The sequence below is a fragment of the Marmota flaviventris genome, chromosome 2, assembly GCF_047511675.1.
Source record: "Marmota flaviventris isolate mMarFla1 chromosome 2, mMarFla1.hap1, whole genome shotgun sequence".
Lineage (NCBI taxonomy): Eukaryota > Metazoa > Chordata > Mammalia > Rodentia > Sciuridae > Marmota > Marmota flaviventris.
Window position 1 is genome coordinate 47390275 of NC_092499.1, and position 23444 is coordinate 47413718.

At 33.9% G+C, this 23444-nt stretch overlaps 2 protein-coding genes across 5 annotated transcripts in view; one reads left to right on the plus strand and one right to left on the minus strand.

Annotated features, from left to right (window-relative positions):
- LOC114087984 (signal recognition particle subunit SRP54) overlaps positions 1-8977 on the plus strand; it is a 60205-nt gene extending 51228 nt beyond the window's left edge. For 3 of the 4 annotated variants that reach the window (XM_027929518.2, XM_027929520.2, XM_027929519.2), the window contains 3 exons: positions 3555-3621; positions 4885-4982; positions 6675-8977. In XM_027929518.2, the coding sequence (XP_027785319.1) occupies positions 3555-3621; positions 4885-4982; positions 6675-6881 (372 nt within the window). In that variant the 3' untranslated portion in view covers positions 6882-8977. The remainder of the gene's footprint in view (positions 1-3554; positions 3622-4884; positions 4983-6674) is intronic. The other variant, XM_034636839.2, reaches the window with a different exon arrangement.
- Positions 8978-9603: 626 nt separating this feature from the next.
- Ppp2r3c (protein phosphatase 2 regulatory subunit B''gamma) overlaps positions 9604-23444 on the minus strand; it is a 40825-nt gene continuing 26984 nt past the window's right edge. Inside the window, exons 7-13 of the mRNA XM_027929641.2 lie at positions 20341-20473; positions 18610-18665; positions 17712-17787; positions 16514-16650; positions 13975-14112; positions 11344-11403; positions 9604-9901 (exon numbers count right to left, since the gene is read on the minus strand). Coding sequence (XP_027785442.1) covers positions 9713-9901; positions 11344-11403; positions 13975-14112; positions 16514-16650; positions 17712-17787; positions 18610-18665; positions 20341-20473 — 789 coding nt within the window. The 3' untranslated portion in view covers positions 9604-9712. The remainder of the gene's footprint in view (positions 9902-11343; positions 11404-13974; positions 14113-16513; positions 16651-17711; positions 17788-18609; positions 18666-20340; positions 20474-23444) is intronic.

Consider the following 23444-nt stretch of genomic DNA (forward strand, 5'->3'; position numbering starts at 1 on the left):
AATCTTATATGTACTTTTTTCCTATTATATATATACATATGATAATGTTTAATTTATAAGTTAAGCACAGTAAGAAATTAACAACTAATAATAAAATGGAACAACATACTGTAATAACAGTGTGATTCTTAAGTTATGTCAGTGTAACCTCTCCCAAAGTTTGGAATTTTCCATTTAATATTTTCAGACCAACGTTGACTGCTGGTAACTGACACCATGGGAAGTAAAACTGGATAAACAAGGAATACTATAGTCAGAATTCAAAATTCGTAATTTTTGCCTGTCAACTTTTTTAAAGAGAAGGTCAGGTGGTATGGCAGATCTAAAGGGAATGGCACTCTCATATGCTCATTGGTGGTGAATATTGATTGATAAATTCTCCAGATTGAAGTTTTGAGGTGTGGGTGAAAAACTTTCTAAATTGATTATATTTTTGGCCTAGTTAATTATACCTTTAGGAATTTAAGCCTATAAGGAAATGAGCTTAATAAGCTTAATTATTATAGTAAGTGGGGGAAAAGATAAATATAATAGTATTATAAAATTATAATATAGATAGATAATATAATAGTATTATAAAACACACACACACACACACAGGAAAAAAGTGAAAAGATAGACTAAAATGTTAATGATAAGGGCTGGGGCTGTAACTCAGAAGTAGAGCGCTTGCCTAGCATGTGTAAGGCCCTGGGTTTGATCCTCAGCACCACATAAAGATAAATAAAATAAAGGTATTGTATCCATCTACAACAAAATACTATTTTAAAAAATGTTAATGAAGGTGGTGGAAATGGGTGGCTTTATTTTTTAAAGATTTTGCTCCATTTTCTAAGTGTTCTATAATAAGCATCACTTTTTTTTTAAGTAAGTTGGATTTTTATTTATTATTTATTTATTTTTATGTGGTATTGAGGATCAAACCTAGGGCCTTGTACGTGCTAGGAGAGCGCTTTACCGCTGAGCCACAATCCCAGCCCAAGCATCACTTTTTTAAAAAATATTTTTTAGTTGTGGATTGACATTTATTTATTTATTTATTTATTTATTTATATGTAGTGCTGAGAATTAAACCCAATGCCTTACATATGCTAGGCAAGCTCTCTTCCATGGAGTTACAACCCCAGCCCAAAGCATTACTTTTTATAATCTGAAAATTTTTAAAACAAGAGGTATCAGGTCTTGTTGGGGAAGGAAAAGATGGATACTTTAAATTTTGTAGGAAAAAAATGAAATATTTTGAGTTTTAGCATTATAAAATTAAAGCCTCGAAGGACCCAAGATCTTGTCCAAGTTTTGCTATTACTGGGATGGTGGTGGTGGTAGTGATGCTGTAAGTGGAGGCACAGTTTCAGTTTAGACTATTGAGCTATCTTTTGATTCAGTAAGGTCAGGTACAAAGGGCCTTAATTCTGCATAATAGTGTGGGATAATGATAGATTTTATTCAGGAATCTTTATCTAGTTCCTCACCTCTGAAATAGTTCAGTTTTTTAGTAGTTCTAGCTTGGATGTTAGTACTTACTGTCTCTGGAAACAACCCCAGAAGAATTGTGGCATTGAGAAGTAAATATATGCTTTCTTTCAAAGCATGCCTTTTTTTTTTTTTTTTTTTTGTACTGGGGAATTAACTTGGGGACCATTACAACTGAGCTGCTTTTCCAGTCCTTTTTATGTTTTGAGACATGGTCTTATAAAGTTGCTGAGGATGGCTTGAACTTGCGATCCTCCTGCCTTACCCTGAGTTGCTGGGATTACAGGTGCATTCGACTGCACCAGCTAGCTTGCCTAGTCCTTAATAGTTCCCTTGCCCTTGTCATTTATTTTGTGTTATGGAATTTGGTCTCATTCCTTATACTTCTGCTACTGTCCCATTTGCTGTAAACCATAAAGTCATAATTTCTTAAAACGGAGTCTTTAAAGTAATCCTCACATCAGATATGAGACATACCTTGCTCTGAATGTAGAAAATACAATATTTAATCCAATGAGTCAATAACATATAGTATTTTTTGGTTGACTCTATTTTTTTGCTAGCACTACCTCACTTCTATATCTTTTCATATAAACCATCAAAGAAATTGGCATACCTACTTTTCATGGCAAGACTGTCTACTTTTTTTGGTATCAAGGACTGAACCCAGGGGCACTTAACCAGAGCCACATCCCCAGTCCTTTTTTTTTTTTTTTTTTTAATATTTTTAGTTGTCAATGTTTACAATACCTTTATTTTGTTTTGTTTTTTTTTTAATGTGGTCCTGGGGATCGAACCCAGTGCCTTCCATGTGCGAGGCAAGTGCTCTACAACTGAGCCACAACCCCAGCACTTTTTAATATTTTGAGACAGGATCTAAGTTGCTTAGGGCCTTGCTAAATTGCTGAGACTATCTTTGAACTTGTGATCCTCCTGCCTCAGCCTCCTGAGCTGCTGGGTTTTCAGGTGTGTGCCACAATGCATGGTTTAAAATATCTTAGCTAAAACAATTATGGACAAGTTTATCTTTCCTCCTAAGAAGCAATATTAAAGTAATTATTAATGTATTCGATTTGCAGGCTTTATATTATGTTCCATGATTTCTTTTCTTTTTTTTTTTTTTTGAGATGGGTTTTCATTATGTTGCTCAGGCTGTTTTTAATTCTTGGACTCAAGGGATCCTTCTGCTTCAATCTTCCACACCTGGCTTTTTTTTTTTTTTTTTAAATGGTACTGGGGATTGAACCCAGTGGTGCTCTAAATCCCCAGCTGTTTCTTATTTTGAGATTGCCCAGGCATGCCCTTGAACTTGCAGTCTCCCCTCTTGCCTCAGGCTCCAGAGTAGCTTCAATGTTTTCTTGTGATAAAGGAAAATATTGGTAGAGTGAAGGATATCTGCATTAATTATCAGTTTTATCAGAGGCAAACTGTCATCTATTTGGCAAGTACTTCATAAAAGCACTTTATGGAGATTAACTATGGAGGTACGTGGTGTTAGACTGCATTCTGTCTGTGGCCCTGAACTACCAAATATACTGAACTGGTCTTGGGTTGTATATTCTAGTCCCTTTTTAATCTTTAAGGAAACAAATAACTCATCTTTCCACTTGTCTCTCATATTCTCATTATTAAAAGCTCCTTTGGGTGTACCCTTACTTATCCTGCTTCAATTCCCTACACCTTAACTCCCCCACTGTAATATAAGTGTGTTGGATTGTGTGATTCTTAGGGTTCTCTTGATTTTTATATCATCCCTGGTGTTGTGCTTATGAACATTTAAGATAAAAAAGCAAGACAGGAGAAAGACTTCAGATTATCATCAATTTGTAAATAATCTAGACTGAATTATTAACTTCATTTCAGTGGCTGCATCTTTTTTTTTGGTTCTTTTGTGGGCTTAAGGTTGGTAGTAATTATATGGGCAAATGTAAAATTTTCTTCGTGGAATCCTGTCTTTAAAGATTTAAAATTTTTGATTGCATTGCAGCATGTATATATTCTATGTACCTATTTGACTACTTCATTCATAACCAAAGAATGGCTTTAAGTATGAATGTTGCTAATCTGACTTCTTGTTGCAGACAAAACTTACCTGGGGCCCCTACTTATGGTTTTACATGCTTCGGGCTGCCACATCAACCCTTTCAGGTATTGTTTCTCTGTTTGAAAATTGCATAACTGCTGTAATATACTCCAAGAACTTTGCCAAGTTTCCAAACTTAAGGGAGAAACAAAAGGGAGATGCTAGCTTGCATTGGAAAATTAATATAATCTAATTTGTACATTCTTCAGCTTCTGGTTTTATTTTTTGGCACTGGGAATTGAGGCCAGAGGTACTTTACCACTGAGATACACCCTAGCACTTCATACTTTTTGAGACAGGGTTTTGCTAAAGTTGCCCAATCTGGCCTTGAACTTGTGATTCTTCTGTCTCAGCCTCCCAAGTCACTGAGTTTATAGGAGTGTGCCACTGTGCCCAGTCTGTTAGCATCTATAATGCTACTGTCATTGAGTTTCTTAACTGGCTTTGTTCTTGTTCTATCATGTTACTTAGTCTAAAGCCTGTAGTTTTACTTCATTTATAGTTTTTATTTTAAACTGAAATACATCTTATTTCTGAAGGAAATGAATTATCAACTAATGACTTAATTATGCTAATTTAAATATAGATTAACCATAAAACTTTTCTTCCGCTTCCAATTTTAACTTCTTTATAGCTTCTATTTCAGTCTTTTACTAGAGCATATTGTGAATAGTAATTGATTCAACAAACATTTGCAAGTACTCGCTATATGCAAGACAGTCTGGTGTAATGGAAAGAACATGAGTTTTAAACCTAGAGTTCAATTTTAGATCTGCTTTATCAGCTCAGCTTAGACAAGTCCTTTAATATATCTAAGCCTAACCTTTCCCCATGGCTGCCACATGATAGGCACTAAATGAGAAAGTAACCCCCTCCTTCGCTCAGTGATAGCCAACCTTCTAAGTTATACATTTTTCTTAAAAGAAATAGACATGTAACAGATCATTATAATGTCTGGCAAGAAATGTAATAATAGAGGGTTGGGGATGTGGCTCAAGCGGTAGCGCGCTCGCCTGGCATACGTGCGGCCCCGGTTCGATCCTCAGCACCACAAAGATGTTGTGTCCGCCGAAAACTAAAAAATAAATACGAAAAAAATTCTCTCTTTAAAAAAAAAAAAAAGAAATGTTATAATAGAAATGTGAACAGACTGTTGTTGGGAGCCCCAAAAATGCTACTAATGCTTCTTAGAGAAATGAGGAAAGACAAATTGGGTTTCAGTAATCTCCTTGAGCATAGGAACAGTAACTTTTGTATTCTAGTGTCTTACATACAGAAAGTGCTCAAAAAATGTTTATGGAATTTTCTTTTAAATTTTGTGTCTTTAGTGTGTGACTTTCTTGGAGAGAAGATTGCATCTGTTTTGGGTATTAGCACCCCAAAATACCAATATGCCATTGATGAGTATTACCGGATGAAGAAAGAGGTATGTCTCCTTTTTATATTTTTTTTTATTTGGTTTGGTTTGCTATAGATTTGATGGGTTGCATAATAAGCTTATGCAGTTGTCCAAAAGATAGCACCTTTATTTTTTGTGTTTGCTGCTGGGGATCAAACGCAGGGCCTTGCACATGCTAGGCAAGTGTTCTATCACTAAAGATAGCTCCTTTAGTTTATAAAAACAATATACATTTTAGGATTCTTTAAAAATGGAATTTCCTTAAGATCCATGTGCAAAAACTAAGTTATGTTTCATTGTGCTAGTCCTTTGTGAGTTGCCTTATATACATTAATCTTCACATACCACTTTTTGAATCATTCTAATTTTAAGATGAAGAAACAAGACTCAGCCTCTGTACTTGGGCATGTAAGACTGGATATACCAGTGTTATCAAATATGAGTATGTGCCCACTATGAAAGTGCAAAGATGTGAGGACTATTATTTCTGCAGGAGGTAGTGAGGCCTTAGGGTGGGGGATGACAGGAGTTTAGACCTAAAGAATAAGAAAGATTTAGTGCTTTAAGAACATAGGCTTAAGAACCAAAGGCTTTAAACTCAAAATCTGGCTCTGGTACTTCTAACTTCAATTTCCTTATTTTTATAAATGAGAACCACTACCTCTATACTAGGTTTAATGAATTAATGTCTCAAATGCTTAGACTAGCACCTAGTGTATATTGAGCAGTACACAAATAGATACTAGTATCTATTATTCTCCTTCAAGCAAATTAAAAATAGCAATTCAAGTGAAGTTAGTATGTAGAAGTTGTGAAGATTTACACTACAAGCCCTGTTTAGAGCCCCATTACCTCATTTGGACTATTATAATAGCTTCCTAAATGGACTATCTTAATTCTCACACCCCTAATTAATCTTCCCTGAAAGGTTACTTTGTATTAACTATCACTATCAAAGGGTACAAAACAGATGCCACCTTCTCAATTAATTTAGAGTTGAAGAACTAGAAATTACTTTTCTAAATATTTTTTATTTTTTAATTTTTTTAATATTTATTTTTTAGTTGGACACAATATATTTATCTATTTTTATGTGGTGCTGAGTATCGAACCCAGGGCCCCCCACATGCTAGGCGAGTGTTCCACTGCTGAGCCACAACCCAAGCCCCTCTTTTCTAAATCTTTATAGTACTTATTTGTTTTAATACTTTTCACCTGTCTTAACTTCCCTACTAGATTATAAACCTCTTCAGGGCAGGAACTGCCTTATTTGCCAATTTTTAAATGTAGATTAGGCTTAATCTAAATTTTTAAAAAAGCCCCTGTCAAAGTTAATTCAGGACTCATCTAAGCTAGTTCTAGACCATGTTTTAAAAAATAACTTGACTTGATTTATATTTTATATAATAACTTTTATTTTTTAAAGTTGTTAATGGACCTTTATTTTTTTATTTATTGATATGTGGTGCTGAGAATCAAACCAAGTGCCTCACACATGCTAGGCAAGCACTCTGCCACTGAACCACAACCCCAGCCCTAATAACTTTTATAATAATTATTTGGGGAAAAAGGGAAGGGGGAGTATGTCTTAATTAAACCAAACTGAATTGGACATGATACTGTTTTGGTTTAAAAAAAAGCATGAAAAGCTGTGGTGAGAGAAGAACTACTGTTCTTTTGGACATTAACATTTCAAGTACTGATATTTCCCATTTTTAGGAAGAAGAAGAAGAAGAAGAAAATAGGATGTCTGAAGAAGCAGAAAGACAATACCAACAGAGCAAGCTTCAGGAAAATTCCATTGTTCATACAGATCAACCAGAAACAGTGGTGTCCAGTTCATTTGTGAATCTTAATTTTGAAATGGAGGAAGACTGTGAAGTAATTATGGAAAGCAAACAAAATTCAGTCTCTGTCCCACAATAGAATGAAATGACTATCAAACTTCAAGTCTTAAAGCTTTCTTTTTTTAATACCAGGAACTTTCATATTTTCTATTTAGTGAAACTTTAATTAATTTATATTTTAAATTATTGTTATCTGGAAAGAAATGTTTCTCCATTATTAGGCTTTAACTATCAAAAATCATATCTGAAATTTATATGCACTATGCTTTTGCTGTATGTTGAAATAGTGCTTTGGTTTTTTTCCTTTTGCAGTGGGGGCATTGAACCCAAGGCCTTGTGCCTTCTAGACAAGCACTCTACCACTGAACTACACCTTCAGCACAGTGCTTTGGTTTTATGATCTTTAAAAAAGGTTAAGGACATTCTAGATTCCTAATCAATTAAGAAGAGTTAATTTTCTATTATTTGTTTTTAAAAAAAAGGTAAGTTATTGATTTAGGGTAACTGGAGCTGATAATCCTACAGTCTCAGATTAAAATGAGTATTGACCTTTCCCAGATTTTCTCATGTTATGCCTTGCATTTTATGCTTTGCATTTAATTTATTTAACCATTAATTTCATACAAAGCATGATTCACTAAGTGTGTAATAAAAGGAACAAGATGGAAGCACCCTGAATTTTCCTTTTATCGAGAATAACTTTTATGGAAAAGTATCTGAATTTACTACACCAAATATTAAAATATGTGCTAGGGATTGAATTCAGGGCATGCTAGGCAAGTCCTCTAACTCTGAGCAATATCCCTAGCCCCGAGTTTCCTTTTTTAATGAAAGTTGTTATTCAAATTAAATAATCAGCTTTGTTTATAATGTTGACATTATTTAAAGAATGAATTTATTAATATATTTGTATTCAAATGGTAAAACCTAGTGATTATCCACATAGCATCCTGGTTATATCACTCATTCAGCCCTTAATGCCTCAGACAGGCAGAGCAGTTGGGTGGGAATTGGTGTACACAATAGGTTGAAGCTATCAGAAGTTGTTAAATGTGGTTCAAGGTACATAGTAATAATGAAATTAGTTCCTTATTTCATTCATATGTTGAAGTAGCAACCTGGTTAATTAACCTGAGTTAATTTGCAAACTTCACAAAGTTATATGATATGAAGCTAATTTTGAAAATATTTCTGAACATGTGCAGAACCCCTGAGATGTGTGCATGACTTGATTTACAACTAAATGTGGATGAAGATGAATGCAATGGAGTGTTTTGGAAATGTTGACCTTAAAAGCTTTTTCAAGCTGAGTGAGTTGGTAATCCCAGCGATATGATAGGCTAAGGCAGAAGGAAGTTTGAAGCCAGCTTCAGCAATTTAGCAAGATGAGTTAAAAAAAAAAAAGGACTGGTGATGTTGCTCAGTGGTAAAGCTCCCCAGTACCAAAAAAAAGGGCCTTTTCACAAATTTAATACTCAGTGGTTATATTAACAGCCATCTAAATAGCGTTAAGCTTAAATTTTATCTAAGTTTAAAAATACTCAAAATGCGCAGAAATCTATAACAAAATGTCATAGAAATCTGTGTGAATTCAGTTCAACTGAAAATTGAAAAATTTCAACTGGAAGTTGAAACATCAAGTGAAAGCTGAAGTTCTTTAAATTCTTCAACTGATAATTGAATTTAGGAAGGATAAACTCTTAGGAATCTTCAGTTATGTAGATTTCAAGGCATGGTGTTTCATACTATGCGTAGTAATTTTATTCATGGTTGTAAGCTATATAACAGTGCTTAAAGGATTCTCATCATTGTGTATAATGTCACCATAAATTAGTTTATTAACAGCTCTTAAATATGCCAGGGCGACATCACTCTTCCTTCCAATGTTTTAAACTGAGAATAGTACCTATCAAGTGAAGGCAGGTGTGTTCTAAACATGATCTTCTGAATCTTCTCCTTACAGGTTCTAATGTCTAATATCTAGTTTACCTAGAAACTTTTGTGACTATAGTAGAAGGAAGACAGTGACTTTGAAAGGTTTATGTTTCTTGAATTTTACTTTCACTACATGCCCCAAAATAGCCAGTTTGTAATGTTTATAGTTATTCACTGTGCCTTACATTTTTATACTTTTTTGTTTATGCAAACTATAAAATTTCCCATAAATGCATTAAATGGTTTGTCTTATTTTAAGCCTCTTTCACTTTTTCCTACTTTTTAACAGTTCATGATATTCTGCTTCTAATCTCAAAAAAACTAAACAATTAGTATAATTAGCCTTTACTGAATTAAATAAATTTTCTAACAAAAATCCTTAAATAATATGGAATTAAATTTTATAAATGTAACTGTAGTATACTGGCTAAATAATGTAGACAGATTTCTTTTTATATCAGTGATTAGTTTTAGTAATTTTTATTGACACATCATCCTATTAAAAGAAAGATCATGTCCAAACACTTATAACCCAGAAATAAATGGCTCCACTCTAATGGAAAGTCATTTAACATCCCTGATAACATATAATGTTTTAGATGAAGAATGAAGGTTAAATGGCCAATAATTTAAACCATTCCTCAAATATTCTAATTCTGTATGAGGATCAGAAATATTCCATGAAAATTTCCTCTATCTCTAAAGATTATGCAGATTTAACTGAATATCCCTGTACCTACTGCAAATCACACTTGCCATATTTGAGCTTGAGCTAAATGAAACCAGAACTTACCTCCTAAATAAGCAGTATTTGGTCCTATTGTTTCCAAACTATATAACGAAATTCCAGGAACTGAAACACTTGCTGTGTTTTTTAGACACATTATTTTATTTAAACCATTTCTAAACAAATTCTGCTTCAAAGGTTTCACATGCAGCATTCAAGCATCTTAAGACAGTCTAGTTTTTTAGAGATCATGTATCATCAAGGTCTGTAGAATTTTCACTGTCATTTGCAACAAGGGCTTCTCTGTTTTCATAAGTCCAGAAGCCATTCAGATCAATTAGAATGGTAGTGACTGTATCTCCTTGATTACTATTGATTAAATCCTGAAGAGAGATTTTCAAAGGATCCTTTGGTTTTACCATGTCAAAGATTTCATCCTGCAAGAGAAAAATACAGTAAAATCTGATTTACTTGGTATTTATCAGTGATCTAAAATTCACAGCTGACAGTTAAGCTCTCATAAAAGTTTTTGCTTTACTTCTCTACTTGACAGGCAATCTCCTTTATCTAAAATCACAGAATCTTACTGGGAGATTCCTGAGCTATGTGATTTGCTATTTCTCATTTTATAGATGAAGAAACTTAGGTTCAGAGTTTAATTCAGAGTTTAATTAGTGTAGAACTAGCTAATGCAGTGTTCTGCGAATACATACTAACTTCAAGTACTTTTCTATTCTAATTGGTGATGAAAAAACATGTTTGTTTATTTTGGGGGAGACTAAGGACTGAACCCAGGCAAGCACTATACCACCGAGCTATATCCCCAATCCTTAGTTTACTTTAAAAGAAAAAAAACTTAGCTCAAACTAAAAACTTGAATACTTCAGAAATAAGTGACAAAACTTTATTTCCAATATCAATGTCAACTTTTTACTCTAGACCGAGGATGAGAGGAGGGGAGATTTCAGTATTAAAGAATTTGTCATCCACAATGATGCGAAATTGTGCCAAAATGATTAGCATTGATGGAAGAACCACTTTTACAGTAATGAAGTGTATACTACATTTATATTATACTCATTTTCTAATATTTTTGAAGTAAAATCATTCAATATTTAGTAGCATTTAAGGAGGCAAATTACATTTTTAAAAGATTAACAATTTTCAGGTACATAAACTGTATAAACTTTTAGTCTTTCCTAGATTGGTTACAGTTTAAAATTTCTATATCTTAAACTTCCTGTTGCAGAGTTTCAAATATGCTTTGTTTATAGTAATCCAAAATAGTTCTTTATCTTTACTCAGTTGAAACTGGTCAGGGTATTTTATTACACATGTTACCAAACATGAAGAACCAAATGGTACTAGATACTGAAAGTTATTCGGAACTGGTAAAAATGATTACTAAAATGCTAGGCAACAACAGTGTTTGACATAGTGGTGGTTTTCATATTGTAGGACTGATGTCTCCTTAAATTTAATATATCAAAGCAAGTGGCTCTTTGAGAGATTATACTAAAAAAGTGCTTGAACCTAAGTAGTTCCCAATTAGAACCTGAATTTATAGTGGAATAGACTACCAAAGGATGCAAGCTAAACTGAAAAATGAATGCATGCTTCCAATGAAAACACAAGGTTGACAATACTAAAATTTTGAACTCTACAAATTAATCATGATTCATATGTCTTAATTTCCAATTATTTAAATATCAGTTCAGAACAATTAACAGTTAATACCCATTTGGGCATTTGCTTCTTTGGGTATAGTACTTCATAGTACATAGCTTTCATATAAAATTTCATGTTCTACAAATGATTATCTGATATTAACACAATAATGTTTACTGGTAATGTTATATACATTAAAGGAAAAATTAACCTTGACGTCTTGAAATGAAACAGGATCTTGTCCATGGATTTTCATTAGTTCTTGTATGGCCTGTATTTAGTGGAAATAAATCTAAATAAAAAATAAAATTCACAATATCCCCCTTCTCGCCCCAAATATCTTTCTATTCCTTTTTCTTTCCTATCACACCAGAAGCCTTATCATCTCAATCTCTCTTAGCTGTCTTAATTTCCTTGATCTTGCTCCACATCCAGTCAGTAAAATAATAAACATGCTGGTTCTGTGTAACTACTTACCTTTCTACATCTATATCTTAACGATTAAGAACTTCAGGATAAAACAAACATTAGGACTGTGGATTCTTGTTACATGCTTGAATGTTCTCCCACTTCACATGAGCCCTCAACATGGTCATTATTCTTTTATGGCCTGCTCTTCCTATTTTCTATGAATGCTGTTCATACATTCACCATTTAAAAAAATATTTTTAGATGTAGATAGACACAATACCTTTATTTTTATGTGGTGCTGAGGATAGATCTCGTGACTCACTCATGCTAGGCAAGCACTCCACTCAGCTCAACCCCAGCCCACATTAACCATTCTTTAAGACCCCTATCCACCTCCTCCTCCCAACCCTACAGTTTACCTTCTACTTAGAAAAAATGAAAGCAGGCCTCCTTCAGAATCTTCCTTTTTATAAACAACAAGACCAAGAATGACAACAGTCAGTTGGACTAAAAAATACTTCAGGTGAGAGTCATTAATTTGGAAATGTTAAGCTTAAAAAATAGTCAATACATGTTTTTCAAATTACTCTGGATGTGGTGCCAAGTATCCCCAGTGTATCTGAAGGAGGTAAGAATTTATGAGCACACTCAGTTAATATAATAGTAGACTTGCACAGCATGGTCACCATCCAAGTCCAGCTTTATCACTGGCATATTAATAGATAATAGCTCTACATACAGTGTTAGGCTGGAGAAACTTTTTAACTTTAACCCAAAGAAACAAGCTTAAATAAACTTCATAGATTCATGCATGAAATATTTTTAAAGCAAAATTAAAAGAGGAAAAGAAAAAGATCTTTATGAAAAGGGGTTGAATGTTTAATTCCTAAAAGACATTTTTTTGTCTGCCGAAGCTCAAACCCAGGGCCTAATACATGCTAAGCAAGTCCTCTATTACTAGATTACCTCCCTATCCCTATTTTCCTTTAATATTTATTTTTTAGTTGTAGTTGGTGGTGCTGAGGATTGAACCCAGGGCCTTGCATGTGCTAAGCGAGCGCTCTACTGCTGAGCCACAATCCCAGCCCTATCCCTATTTTTCTAAGACTGAATTTTCACTTATTAGATTTGTCTGAAATGGGAGGAATCCTTTGATATGATAGTATTTTTTTCAGATTAGCGATTAATTTAAGCCTATATCACATTCAATTAGAATTGTTTAAAAATTTACTGTGCTGGGGATAGAATTAAGCCTTACAAATGCTGGGCAACAACTCTACCACTGAGCTGCAACTTCAGCTTTGCCTTAAATTTTTAAAAAGTGTTTTCTAATAATGAGATTATAATTTATCCTAATATTTGCAGTCAATACTGCCTAAAATTATAATGGAAAGCTTTCTATGGAATATAACATGGAATTTATGAAATATATATTATGAATCCCTAAGGATGGATTCAGAAACCAGATAAAGATATAAATGAGTACCAAAACTTTTTTAAATGGAAAAAAAAATCCCTGGGGGCAATGATTTATGACAAAGATTTGAAAATGTCATTGTTTTTTAAAAAAATTTTCTTCCTACTGTTGGTCTTGACTGTATAAAAATCACATGGTTGGGCTGGGGTTGTAGTTGAGTGGTAGGCAAAGCACTTACCTAGCACATGTAACTGAATTTGATCCTCAGCATCACATAAATGAATAAAATAAAGGTATAAAAAAATCACGTGGTCTATGAAAATATTGGTGATGATGCAGAACACTATTGTACAAAACTATTCCATCAAGTGGAAAAATTACCATTCATATTAAGGAATTATGTGTCTTACAAGGGCAGACATTTCTACTTTTACATGTGTTGGAACTGAATGCTATCAGGTACAATCCAATTCCATTTCAGAGCTCACTGTTACTCTATGATCTGAGACCAACTAAGGCACAAAATAAATGCTTCAGCAAATCTCTTTTGCATAGAAGTGCAGCACACAATTCTGGACAGTTTGAAATTATTTTTATAACATAGCACAAAAGAATCTACAACTAAAGTCTGTAAAGCTTCCCTGGAAAGGAGTTACTTTTCTGAATGTCTAATCAAAGCTTAGGCTTTTACACAGTAGTTTTTGATTAACCAAAGAATTCAATTTCTCTTCTCTAAAGGCTAGTACAGCCCATAATATTTATTATTTCCATACTTTTTTTTAGTATTTACATATAATCAAATTGGCTTTTACTATTAACTTTTTTTTTTAATGGAAGGAAAAAAATCCTAACACCAGATTTGATTTCCTTCTGCAAAACAAAAACATAAAAATTTGTTTGTAAATCCTTTGTTGGATTTAAAAACCACAAGTTAGGTAAAATTGTCACTAAGTAGTTAAGTCATATGGTATAATATCTTAAGGAATAATGTTTCTTTACCCAATTGAGACTTACCCTAAAGAAATAATTAAGGGAAAAGACATTGAGGTATCCCTTATTCTCAATATCAAGCAGTTTGAAAATATATTGCAAAGCTGCAGGTTCCTTCCTGTTTTCTAATGCAAGAACAAAATCCAAGTAGGTCTTATAGTCCTATAGAAAAAAAAATGATGGTCAGTAAAGGGCTTACTTGAAATTACCTTTTCAAGTAAATGATAAAATTTATTTTGCAATCCAGGGAGGCAAATTTAAATTTTTTAAGTTAATATGAAATGATAAACCAATTGGCACATTTAATATTAGTTTCTAGAAACTCTAAATAATATCTGCACATGATAGTTTTGGGAATATTTTCTCATGAGATTAGCTGTGTATAATATTCATTATACTTTTGAAATAGTGACTTTTGAAATAGTGACTAAGTTATTATGCATCACCATTAAATTTACATCTTCATTTCAATGTGATTATTTTGAAAAAAATTTTTATCTGGAATGAATAGAACAGTAAGCTTATATTGCTGTTTTGAAATACAGTTGTATTTCTGGATTCCACATCTGTAGATTCAACCAACTGCAGACTGAAAACATGGGGTAATTTTTAAAAAATCACATTTGCATTGAACATTGATAGGTTTTTTTCCCCTTATTATTTCTTAAATAACACAGTAAAAGTTTTACAGTAGCATTTACATTGTATTATATATTATAAGTAATCAAGACATGATTTTAAGTACACTGGAAATAAGTATGTAAGTTATATGCAAATACAACATTATTACAGAAGGAACTTGAGAGCATTTGCAGATTTTGGTATCTACTGGGGGTCCTGGAACTGATATGCAGGCAGATACTGAGGGATGACTATAGTGTTTAAAAAAATTTTTTTTTTTTTGTACTGTGGATTGAACTCAGGGGCACTCAACCACTGAGCCACATCCCCAGCCCTATTTTGTATTTTATTGAGAGACAGGGTCTCACTGAGTTGCTTAGCACCTTGCCATTGCTAAGACTGGCTTTGAACTCTCTTGATCTTCCTGTCTTAGCCTCCTGAGCCACTGGAATTACAGGTGTGTGCCACCATGCCCGGCTGTTTAAAATTTTTACATCAGATGATTTCCAGTAAGAAAATTCTGTTCTCATTAAAAAAAAAAAAAAAAAAGAATACAAATGAAAGCTAGAAAGACACGAATAGAAAGCTTTGTCTTGGAAAAGGGACATTCAGATTACTTGTTTTGTATGATTTTGGGAGATTCTCAAATTAGAAAAAAATTTATATTAGAAAGGATTTTGTAGGCTAAGAATTATTCATAAATTATACTGTAAAGAATTAAAGAAATGTAACTTCATCATTTTTCACCAGAAATTACTAGTATACTACAATACCCTCACTGTCTAATGTCAACAGCTGTGGGAGTCAGAGTTTTGGAGCCTTTTCCCCATTTTTTCTTTTGTTGGCTAACAATGGTATTACTTGGTAAATTCCTATTTTTTTTTAAATATTTATTCTTTAGTTGTAAGTGGACATAATACCTTTATTTAATTTTTATGTGGTGCTGGAGATCGAACTCAGTGTACTTTTCCTCTGAGCCACAACCCCAACCCCTTGGCAAATTCCTATTAAAGCTAAATGATATAATACAAAAACCCCATTCTCATCTGTCTGATTATTTCTTAAGCACCACGGGTTTGGAAAACTCATCATACATATCCTTACCATCACTCTCAACCCCATATTAGGGATCACCCAGGGCATTACAATAGCAAGTGTCAGACAAATGCTATTTTCTCAGCCTTTTTAACAATTTTATTTTGAAACAGGGTCTCACCAAGTTGCCTATGCTTGCTTTGAACTTGAGTTCATCCTTCCTCGGACTCCCAGGTAGCTGGAATTACTGATATGCACTCCCATGACCCCACACCACATTATTTTTCATAACAACAATTTTGATGTTAAAGGTTTATTTAGAATTTTCCTTTTCAAGTATCTAAAGACCACAAAGAAAAATATAATTGCATACCCCCAACTACATAAGCAGTAAATTCTTTCTAAAATTATACTCTGATTACATTTTATACTAATATAAATAGGTTAATATCAGACTTAAATTGTGGTACTGTTAGATCTGATAATTTAATGACCAGACTATCTACATGAAAATAGTTAATAGGATTAAACTCTCAGATTTCTTTTATTTTTTAGTTTTAGGTGAACACAATATTTTTATTTTTATGTGGTGTTGAGAATCGAACCCAGTGCCTCATGCATGCTAGGCGAGTACGCTATACTTGTTCATACTTCTCCTCAACAGGAGCATAACAATGAAACAAACAAAATATTAAAATTTATTATCTGTACTGAACCCATTAGGGAAGTATATTTTTACGTTAATTTACCTTACAACCAAAGGTTCTGAATATCAAGTAATTTGATTGGTTTATACTTTTAACTTGTATTAAACTATGATATTAATCTGAATTACATCAACAAAAGGGCTTATGGAAATTGCAGGAGCCTAAAATTTTAAAGCTCATCATCAGATCTGAACAATTACCATTTCTCCATCATAAGTGAGACATTCCTGGAAAACACGATCTAAGAAGACGTTGGTCATGGTTGCTGTTCCATAGCGAGACAGTTCTTCTTTACTGAGCATACCATTGTGATCCTTATCAAGATTCAAATACTGGCCTTGGGAAGAAAAATAAAAAGATGCCTATGACCAAAAATTTTTAATTAAAAATAATAGAATAGACATTAATAAAAAGTACTTATTATTGGTTAATATTTTGATTTTCAAACTATGTTACAGGTAGGGTAGTGGCTTAAGTGTGATAATATCAGCTATTTTTAAAATTTTGATTAGAACAACCATTAAGTTAGAACTGGTCAAAAAAAATCATGAAGGCCAGGGCCTTTGGCTATTTTAATTACATCTTTGTCTTCAGTTTGCAACATTTAAAATATTTCTAGGGTCTAAATTAGATGGAGGGAGGGGTCGAGAAAAAAACACTAAAATGCTATCAACTTGGAAGAACAGATCATGGATCCCAAAATGTGTCAGAAGACGACTTAACAGGTTAAATGTGGGTAACATGAAATTTGATAAAAGAGCAAACCTATCTCTAGAACACCTCCCTCTGTGAATTCTGAGAACAGCATTTTATCACAAAGTAAGACAACAGTTGATATTCATAAACGGTGTTCCTTAGTCAATAAGAATCAAATTATATCTGTTCTATTGAAAAGTATAGTAATTAAAAAAGATTCCTAAATTAAAATGCTAGTATTTGAACAAGTAAATCTTTAGTAATCTACAATACTGTTATTTAGAAGTTCTGGAGATCAGATCCAGGGCCATTGCACATACTAGGCAGATGCTTTACCACTGAGCTACATTCCTAGCCCCAGAATGCTTTAAGACAGACAAGATGGTGTATACCTATAATCTCAGTGACTTAGTAGACTGAGCCAGGAGGATCAAGGTTAGGCAGGCAGGAAAGTTCAAGGCCAGCCTCAGAAACTTAGTGAGGCCCTAAGTAACTTAAGGAGACCCTGTCTCAATAAAAATATAAAAAGGGCTGTAGATGTGGCTCAGTGATTAAGCTCCCCTGGGTTCAATACCCAGTACCCCCCCCCCAAAAAAAAAAAACTTTGCTTTTAAGGCAAAATAGTCTATGTATAAAACTGTCTTCTGAGCACCAATGGAGAAATGGATAACTCAAATTTTAGCAATATGATGGAGAACATACCATAAACCCTTAGGGCAGAAGGAGCAGAAAACCAATTTGTTTCTTGACTCTCTTTGGATAGTTCTTCATCCCTTAACTAAAGGGAAAAAGAGACATTAATAGAGAATAGTTATAGAATGGCAGTTATCAAAAATACAAACAATAAGTGTTGGTGAGGATGTGGGAGAAAAGGCACACTCATACATTGCTGGTGGGACTGCAAATTGGTGTAACCACTCTGGAAAGCAGTATGGAGATTCCTTAGAAAACTTGGAATGGAACCACCATTTGACACAGCTATTCCACTCCTTGGTATATATCCAAAAGACTTAAAATCAGCATACTATAGTAACACAGCCACAGTCAATGTTTATAGCAGCTCTTTTCATAATAGCTAAACTGTGAAAGTAACCTAGATGCTTCAATAGATGAGTGGATAAAGAAACCATGGTATATACACACGATGGAATACTACTCAGCATTAAGAGAATAAAATTATGGAATTTGCAAGTAAATGGATGAAGTTAGAAAATATCATGCTAAGTGAAGTAAGCCAATCCCCAAAAAACCAAAGGTCGAATGTTCTCTCTGATAAGTGGATGCTGATCCATAATGGCAAGGAGCATAGGTAAAATGGAGGAAGTCTGGGTAAAGGGGAGGGAAAGAGGGTGGAGGTATGGAGGCAGGAAAGATGGTGGAATGGGATGGACATTGTTACCCTAGGTACACTTGTGACTGCATATATGGTGTGTTGCTACATTGTCTTACAATCAGAGAAATGAAAAGTTATGCTGCAACTGTGTACAATGAATCAAAATGCATTCTGCTGTCTCATATACCTAATTAAAATAAATAAATTAAAAAAAGAAAATAGTTAATTATCAAGTGATATAATTAAGTAGTTAAAAAAAGTATTTACCTCCAATAAGTCATCCAGGAAGCTGCATGCTAAAATATCTTGAATTTTAATTTTTCCTTTAAAAAACATAAACACAAATACTTAATTTCATTTTAAGAACAAGAGCAACTTAATTTGTTAAAGTTTATTATTTTACATGAGCTATTACACAATTGATATTTTAAAACTTCTAGCTCCAAAGTCCTTATTACATATTACTACAAAAAGGGAAACATTTAGTAAAAGCTGTATGTATATATTTACTTTTATACTCCCAAATATATGTCTAAGCTATAAATTCTAAAATTATCAGAGTCACAAAAAAGTAGTCAAAAATTCTGTGAACAAGTTGGGCATAGTGGTGCCTGCCTGAAATCCCAGTGACTTAGGAGGCTAAAGCAGGAGGATCATAAGTTCAAAGCCAGCTTCAGCAACTTAGTGAGGCCTGAGGTTACTGAGCAAGACCCTGTCTCAAAATAAAAAAATAAAAAGGGCTGGGAATGTGACTTAGTTAAGCACCCCTGGGTTCAATCTCTGGTACCAAAATAAATAAATAAATAAAGAAAGAAAGATTCTATGGCAAAGATATAATACTGTTTATAAAAAAATAAGAAAAGAAGGGCTGGGGTTGTGGCTCAGAGGTAGAGCGCTTGCCTACCATGCGTGAGGCACTGGGTTCAATCCCCAGCACCACATAAAAATAAAATAAAGGATATTGTATCCACCTATAACTAAAAAAAAAAAAAAAATTTTTTAAAATAAGGAAAGGAGACAGACAGTTTCTGTTTTTCTTTGATAGATTCTGGAATAGGAAGCAAAACAGAAGTATGGTTAAGCATTGACAGATGGGGGCTGGGGCTGAAACTCAAGTGGCAGAGCACTCGCCTAGCACATGTGAAGCACTGGGTTCGATACTTAGCACCACATAAAAATAAAATAAAATAAAGGCATGCTGTCCATCTAAAACTATGAAAAAGTGAAAAAAAAAAAAAAAAGAGTTGACAGATGGGAAGATAACTACTTCTATAAGAAATGAAAGAATCCAGGTAAAATGCTTAGCATAGTGCCTTGTTTATAATAAATATTCAAAATAGTTTATATTTTATAAGCTTTCAAAAGGAAAAGATGTGTATGCACCTACACCTGGAGGAGTTTAAAAAGATAATCCGGTACTATGTGTTGTAATGGACTTATTGCTGGGTTTTCAAGAAAAGGAGGAGAATCAAAAGACTTTGGGCCTTCTCTGACCCTTCCTCTGCCTTAATTACATGTATTTTAGTCTGGGCAGGTTAAAATAGTTGATAAAACAATACTGTCACCAAGGCCAAACTTACTAATCTGATTCCTATATAGGATAGTTATCTTGGGAAAAATCATCTTGGCTCTCTAGTATATCACATATCAGGAACAGCAAATTATATCAGAGTAATTGGTTTCTTAGAACTGAAAAGAAGCGTAATAATTGATTACCTAATTTGTACCTTTTCATTTTAGGGACAAACTGAGAGAGGTTAGGTGACATCCCCATTATCACAAAATTTTTATAGCCAGTACAAATAAATCATAAAAGATCTTTATATAAACCTAAACGAAAGCTTTAAAAACAATCCCGTACTCCTTTGATATTCACCAGATTATTAGTGATAATGACATGTTAGGAAAATAAATAAATGACATTTTTCAAGACTTCTCTAATTCTTGAGACTGAGATATAATAATATTCTTATAATATCCAAGTTACGTAAGATTTACCTGTTCTTAGAGGGTCCAGAAAGAAGAAAAATTTCCTAACTGCTGTACAAACATAAAAGGAGTAAAAGGATTTTTCCAGGCCATCTAATTGTGGCAAAGTAGGGATAAGTTCCAATATATAGTTTTCTAAATCCTAAAAACAAAATAAAATAAAATTTTAAAATGTTAAATGTCTTTTTTTTTTTTTTTTAAGTGTGTGTGTATGTTGGGGGCAGGGTACTGGAACCTAAACCCAGGACACTACCACCAAACTACATCCTTGACCCTTATTATTTTTTATTTTGAGACAAGGTCTCACAAAGTAACCCAGGCTGGGCTTGAACTTGCGATCCGCCTGCCTTGGTTTACTGAGTAGCTGGGATTACACCATGTCTCGTTAAATATCCATCTTGATTCTTTATTAAATACTGGAATACAATTTATGTCCTAAAAAGTTATTTGGCATTGGGTCAGGTATTGAGTTTCATGCCTGTAATCTCAGCCACTCAGGAGGCTAAGGCAGGAAGTTCACATATTCAAAGCCTGGATAACTTAATGAGATTCTATCAATATTTATAAAAATTAAAAAGTGGACTGAGGATGTAGCTCAGTGGTAGTGTGCCCCTGGGTTCAATCCCCAGTACTGAAAAAAAAAAAAAAAAAGAAAAAATGTAAAACAAAAAACACAAACAAACCAGCATTAATACTATATAGATGACAAAACAAATTAACAATCACGTCAGCAGTGAAACATACATTGTTTCTACTAATTTACCTTTAAAAATTTTTTAACATTATTTTTAATAAGTAATACATTTGATATAGTTTTAAATTTGAAAGGAACAAACAAAAACTCATAAGTCTTCTCTCACCTCCTCTCCCAACAAGTAATCTATATTATCATCTTCTCTCTCTTTTTAAAATGCATTTTATTATGTTGCTTAGGGTAGCTTGAATTCCTGTGCTCAATAGATCTTTCTGCCTCAGCCTCCAGAATAACTGGGAGAACAAATGTGCACTATTTCATCAAGCTCAAATGATCAACTTCTAATGTGGCTTTCCAAAGACGATGATGCAATTACAAGTCTACACATATCTATGCATATTTCTGCCTCTCTTTTTACACAGAATGTAGCTGTATACCATGAAAAATGCTTTTGTCATTTAATAGTATATAGTCATTCATACTGGTTCTCAAAGAGCTACTATTTTAAATAACTTTATTATTTCATTTTATGGATGTACCATAATTTATTTAACCGGGTTTCTACTGACAGACATGTAGGTTGTTTCTCATCTTTCTCATCTTACTACCCTAAAAACAGTACAAGAAAGGGCTAAGCTAATTTTTAATTGTAGATATTATAGAAGAATACAGGATCTAATTTCTGTAACTGGAACTGCTGGGTCAAAGCATATGCATAATTATAATTTCCATCGACACTGGCAAACCTCCCACCTTCTCCATAAACACTATATGCATTTGACATTCCTGCCAGTGACTAGAAGGCTATTTCCATAGTTCCCAAATTATGCGCCTCCGTGCTTGGGAACTCACAGGGCAGCAGTAGGATATTTTAAAATTTTGAGGAGAAACAATGACATCTGTCAAATACTGCATGACAGACATTGTTAGGACTGGCTGAAAGTGGTTCATGTTGCAATATATTTCATTTGTAACAAATCATTGCAAAGCTAGGTTTTTGATGGATTTTGTGATAAAGCAAGTACCACACAAAATTCAGTGTAGAATAGAAAGTGAGGATTACTGTGTCCAATCTTGTTCCAAGTTTGAGTAGTTATATAGTGTTCAATAGGCACACACATCCTAGTAGTAACTGCTATGTAAGAATGAAGAAAAATATTTTTTTCAACTTTGTATTTTTTCAAGTGGCTGAAAGAATACTTAATACTTTCATTAACTTGTTTAGAACTATCTGGTTAATAAATGGAACTGTTAGGGATTTCTTTTGGGCCAGAGGCTCTTACCAAGAGAATCTCATTAAAAGCATTATCAAATTTTTTGATCTCTGTTTATCTGACAGGTAAAAAAAGGTACCTTACTATAGATTTATCAGGCATTTTCTTATGTGAAGTTAAGGCTTTTTCTTATGATTAAGAAGCATCTGTGAGTGGGAGATGATGTCGGATTAGAGGACAAATGTACTTCTCAGCAGCTCCTTAACACCAGACTTACAAAGCAGAAAGACAGTTTCTCAGTAACTAAGGGAACTCACTGAAAATAGTGAACTATAAAAAACAAAAAACAAAACCAACCAACTAACCAAATAAACAAAATTATAGAGACACAGAAGTCAGAAACTTGAACATTAGAAATAATTTGTTAGAGAAGTGCCAGCGTGGGCATCAGCATGGATACCAGCAGTAGAGGAAGGGGAGGTACAGCACAAAGGACACAGTGTGGCCAGCAGATAAAAAATTAAAAAATTAACTTGGGGTAACCTGTGGATTTGAGAGGAAGTCTGATTTTAACAGACCTAGAGTCTGTTAGGAGAAGGGATTCAGTGAAAGTAAATCCAAAAATAACTCCCACAGGAGAGGAAGCACTTTGGGGAGAGAGAACTGCCACTGCTGTGGCACTCTCCACCGCTGGCACTACTAGAGAAAGTGGCCCCCACCACCTGCAAAAGCCACCTTGTCCCCAAGCCCTGCACCAACAGACAAGAGATTGGGGAACCCTTGCAGCTAACCAAAACAATTCCTAGAAGGCACCTGAACTAAAATAGGGACAAAGAGAATTTGCCTGAACCATTCAGCCTATGGATCCTAAGGGAGGGAACTTCCTCCCATTGTTGCTTATGCTTCAGTGGTCACCAGGAAGAATCTGCACTCCAGGGCAGAAACCTGGTATTTCATATTCATAGCTGTGAAGGTAAAATGTGTGGAGATTTTGCTCCTATGCCTTAAAAGTGGATGTTATCAGGGACCCTAGAAATCCAGACATCCTGCAGAGACTGGTGTCACCCCAATAGCGGGTGTAGAGCAATTCTCAAACAGCCATTCACAGAGTTTCAAAGTTCAATCTAGACTAAACCTTAATACTGGAATATTCAATTCAGAACTCTGCAACACCCCTGCCACAGAACACACAATGTGTCTGCACC